Source organism: Penaeus japonicus, unplaced genomic scaffold (assembly GCF_977035675.1).
Source record: "Penaeus japonicus unplaced genomic scaffold, GWHDUDI00000001_assembly GWHDUDI00000036, whole genome shotgun sequence".
NCBI lineage: Eukaryota > Metazoa > Arthropoda > Malacostraca > Decapoda > Penaeidae > Penaeus > Penaeus japonicus.
In genome coordinates, this window is record NW_028234438.1 from 3,229,356 (window position 1) to 3,234,355 (window position 5,000).

A 5,000-nucleotide genomic window follows, 5' to 3' on the forward strand; every position below is an offset into this window, starting at 1 on the left:
ATCCACAATTTATCACAAGTCACAAGGCACTTTGACTTATCACCAGCTTACCACTACAGGGAAAAATAATTTTAAACCTGCAAATCCACAAATCAAATTAACAACCGAAAGAAAACATATGATTCCTATGCATGGATGTAAAAAAGCAAAAGAGAGACCCACTGCTTCTATCCGATGGTGCTTGAACATTTGCAGTGCCACATTCCACCTAACTGAATTTTCAATCAGTCCATTAAACAAACAACATTATCTATCATCCAGTAACTGGAAAGAGTGCTTTAGCATTTCAAATGCTACAAAGAACAATCAACTTTCTGTCATCACATGACTCATTTTGGTAACAGACATTAGTCATTAACACAGGAATTCTATAGAATTCTCAGCCTAACACAATTTTCCTTTTGGACAAGAGATGCGAGTACCCATTGCTTACTGCTGCCCAGAAAGCCCTCCAGGAGGGCAGCACATGGGACCCAACAAGCTTTTCACAATATCACAGACCAACAAGGTGTGCATGTGGTGTAGCTCCTCCTAACATGCCGTCCTCAGTCGCAGCTTGGCTGACCTTACATCACTAAAACTTGCACTCTCTCAAGAGCCAAGGCTCAATTGCCACAATCTCAGCCAATCTTGCTTTTCTGCATCATCATCGTATCTTCCAATATCCTTTCACAGACGTGTCAACTTCGAGTACCCTGCTAGAGTAAGACAACTTTAATCCTCTCTAAACCACACAAAAGAATTTAAACCCATTTTTCATCTTTTTTGGCTGCAAGAGTACAAGGTATGGCTGAAAATGTAGTCCTGTCAATCACGACATAGTTTTAAAACTGAAAGACGAGGAGAGTTTTGTCAAACTAAGGAAAGAACGAGGTGTGAAGAAGCTGAAGACAAAGATCAGAGGTGTGTGGTGTGTGACTCGCGTGCCTCCTCCACGGTCACTGCTCATGCACACAGGAAAGAACAGGTGGAGGACTAAAAGCTACAGTTTAATGAGCTAGGCTCACCTACAGTATTCCTAATATCTATCAATAACACTAGGGACACATCTGTGGTATGGTACAAATAAAAATCAACAGTCACTTACGCCATAAACAAGCTCTGCTTTCATTTTAAGTTGACTTGGTCAACTTACCATTCAGTGCACAAATGCTCTATAGTATGTACTTTTGACACTATCACGAGCAGGCAGTTTAGAGTCCGGCCGGCATGTCAAAAGCCAGACTGTTATATTAACACCAGCCCATCCTACAACCCACCATGGCCCACTGGACCACCAGCGGCTGGCTCAGACTCACTTTGGGCATACCATTCCTTAATACCTCAAACTTTCAACAAATATAACTTTTCCCATTTCTAGTGTTATTGTGGAAAATAAATCAAAGGTATTCAAGAAGGTCGCCAATGTCAGGTTCACCAGACAAGTGCACACAGACATAGATGCTAGCACCATCATGATCCACTGGGGTGGGTGTACAGGTCAGGCAACCTCCGCAACACCAGACCACAATGACAATAAAGAAGGCTTGAGACCTCCACAGCAAAAACAGTCCAGTACATAGTTATACACTTGTGGCTATGCGCACAGCTATTGCCTAACACTGACCATAGCGAGGCAACCTCGGGTCTCCAGACCAACCTTGGGCAGGTTCAAGGCCCTGTGCCCCTGCTGTCGCTTAAAATCAGAGGAATTGAGAGAGAAAAAAAAGGAAGGGGAAAAGTGGGACTTTGCAGCTAGGCATGAGGTGATTTTGGCAGTCATGTCGCACTGGGAAGCGGCCAGGTGACGCAGATTGCGCAGTTGGTTGGGTGGTAAGAGGGAGAGTAACTCCACGGGGCACTGGATACAACCCACGCCCACACTAACCTACCTTGTACTATGACCTCAAGCCTCCTGGCCCAGCACAAGCCACTGGCCATCAGCAATAGAGGAAAGAGCCTTCTAGCTCCTCATTGACACCAATTATTGAAAAATCAAAATAAGAATATACATATCAAAATTCTTAATAAAAATGATAAAGAGAAATGACAGAAAAAATAATAAAATTATCTAAAAAATCAGAGAGTCATCTGGATAACAAAGAAAATCTGGTAACTGGGCTTGAAGAATTAATCCTGGTGAGCACGGCAGACGGTGTGAAGCTCTGCGTGCAACACTGGGCAGTGACTAGATCACAAGGATACTCAACGCTGCAGATGTGCCCATAGGCCTACTCTCCCTTCCGTACCACTACCAACTACTTACATTTTTAATCTCTTCTGAGAATAAGAAATATGACAACAATATCAATACCTAACTTTAAAAAACTAGGTATGTTAACACAGTTTCTGTCACTGGTTCAAAACCTTTGATTTTACTGCTTTATAAGCAGATGTGGCACTTTCAGTGCGTACAATATCAACTAATTTATTATAAGAATGTAAATATATATATAAAAATTTATCTTCTTAAATATTTGGGGCAATTTTGGTATTATTCATTAGACATATTTTGTAACTTATGTAGATTTTGTAGGTTTTGCATATTTTCTAAATTTTGAAGACTTTGTTGCAAACTATGCACTGGCTTGGCAAATGGAATCCCGAGGTGCGTGGTAATGTGCTTTGACAGGTAGTCTGCGCGAGCAAACTTTTTGCCGCAGACCTTACATGGGTATGGCTTCTCACCAGTGTGTATGCGCAAATGACGGTTCATGTCAGAGCGACCACCAAATGCCTTGCCACAAACACCACAATTGTAGGGTTTCTCTCCTGTGTGTGTGCGGATGTGAAGCTTCAGGTTCTCCCTCCCCTTGAAGCCCTTCTGACAGTAGGGGCACTTGAAGGGGCGTTCCTCGTCCCCGCGCGGATCTGACACGGGGGCTAGGGGAGGCTGGGCCAACATTATTGCTCCACTTGAGTCGAGTTTAAATAAACTATTCTGGCCAGGAGGTGTGCTGGTCCCAGGAGTCACACTGGTGGTGCTTGCAGTAGCAGTACTGACTGCCACAGATGAGGACGGAGGCAGGCCACCTGTGGGAGTGGTTGTGGCAGGAGGTGAGGGCAGAGCCAAGGGAGTTGAGGCTGGGAGAGGGGAGCGAGGTGGTCCCGAGACGCAGCTTGGGGACAGCCGGGGCGAGGCCTGCGGTGAAGAAGCTATGCTTGGTGGACGTGACGGGCCGTGGCCATCACTCACACACACTTCCCGCAATGTATCAAGTGAGCAGTCTGTTGACCCTCGGCAGTGACCCTCGAAACTGGCCACGTCTCGGAATGTCAACTTACACTTAACACAATAAACAAACTTTCCTTTGTTCTCTTCTTCTTCTCCCTCCTCTTCTTCACCCTCCAGGTTTTCTTCTTCTTCTTCCTCTTCACCATCTTCAAACTTCCTAATGCCGTTTTCTGAGTTTTCCACGTGAAGAAGGGCAGACTTGAATGTGGTGGGATTTGATGTGGACGGTCGCTCGGCTCCCTCTTCTTGAGCGTCTAGTCCTTCTTCTTTTAGGGTCAAAGATGTTTCAGATTCACTCTTTGACGACTCATTGATGAGGAGTTTTTGGAGGTAGGATTCAGCTGGGTGGCCCTTGTGGAGCGCTTCGGATTCTGACTTCATGATCCTGTCTAATATATCATGGTTGGAGCGGTGTTTAGCAAAACTCTTGTGGTATTTGAAGCACTGGCCACACACATCACAGCGGAATGGCTTGTCCCCTGGCAGCTTTGCGGTGTGGTTCTGTTCCTGGTGTCGCTGGAACGCTGACTGGTACTTGTAACGCTGTCCGCACTGGTCACACTTGTAGGGCTTCTCCTCCTCGTGAATGCGAATGTGCTCTTCCAGGCGATGGTGCGATGGTAGGATCATGGCACAGATGTGACATGTCATACTACCGCCCACATTCTTCTCCCTGGCTGCGCTCAGTGACGTCGTGGATGTTGCCGCTGTGCCCGACACCCCCGTGAGAGGGAGGCCCAGACCGGCAGTCCCACCCACGCCCGAGGGAGCTCCCAGCGCAGCTAGAGGTAGCCTAGGAGGAGGTATTGCTTTCATGACGTCTAGGAAATGAATGAGGTCTTTAGGAGGAGACACTCCCGGGGGCTGTTGGTGGTGCTGTTCGAGGAGGCCGGGAGGGAAGTAGTGCAGGAGAGGGTGGTAGCTCGGGGCCAGCGCCTGGTGGAGGAGCGCTACCTGCGGAGGAAGTGGGCCTCCCAGACCTGTGGTGGTGAGAGATGCGCTCCCAATGCCGCTTCCACACAGGGTGGGCGACGGCACTGTTGAGGGGGGGCCCGAGGAACCTGCTCCCACTTCTCCTTCTTCCAAGATGACTTCTGGCGACTGGATCGTCTGAAAACAGAACTTGAATTACTCTTTGGAATCAGCAAGCTGTAATATGCTTACACATACACACACACACACATACACAAACACAAAAATAGAAACACAGACACACACACAGACACACAGCCATTAACCAAACAAATGAATAATAAAAACAAAACACCCAATCTCCCTCCCCCAAGGAGAGCAGAAGCGCCCCCGACTAACCATGGCGCCCCGGTCATCGTCGGTGTCCTCTCCGGAGTGTGCCAGCTTGAAGTCCCCTGAGGAGGCCGCGGTGGACTGGCCTCCCGAGGACGACTTGGATATGGACGGCGTTGCCCTTTCTGCATCCCAGCTGGAGTCGCGGTTGTTGCTGTCCTGCAAAAGGTCAAGTTCTTCGGTCATGGATGCTCGGCGGTGTGCTTGCGGAAGGCAGGCGCATATGGGAGGGGGAGGGGTGTGGGCCAAGACTGATCTGGTACATGCATATTTATATATCTTTATCCTCTTATCCTTACTAAATCATAATAAAATTCCCATTCACCTGATGTTTACCCTAATTAGACCAGACATTACAGACCTGTCAAAGTCGCTGTCGATCCTAATCACATACCAATACGATCTCAATCCGACTTACTTCTTTCCTGATGGGCTCGGGCAGCCGAAGGCCCGAAGGCCCCGCCACTGCCGTGTACTGCCT

General features: G+C 47.6%; 1 protein-coding gene across 9 annotated transcripts in view; it reads right to left on the minus strand.

The window, feature by feature from the left end:
- The window catches only part of LOC122254469 (uncharacterized), an 18,046-nt gene that overhangs the window by 1,059 nt on the left and 11,987 nt on the right, over nucleotides 1–5,000 (minus strand). For 8 of the 9 annotated variants that reach the window (XM_086531896.1, XM_086531894.1, XM_043018143.2 and 5 more), the window contains 3 exons: nucleotides 4,938–5,000; nucleotides 4,526–4,678; nucleotides 1–4,324 (listed from right to left, as the gene is read on the minus strand). The exon at nucleotides 1–4,324 is cut by the window's left edge and continues 1,059 nt beyond it; the exon at nucleotides 4,938–5,000 is cut by the window's right edge. In XM_086531896.1, the coding sequence (XP_086388022.1) occupies nucleotides 2,474–4,324; nucleotides 4,526–4,678; nucleotides 4,938–5,000 (2,067 nt within the window). In that variant the 3' untranslated portion in view covers nucleotides 1–2,473. The remainder of the gene's footprint in view (nucleotides 4,325–4,525; nucleotides 4,679–4,937) is intronic. The other variant, XM_086531898.1, reaches the window with a different exon arrangement.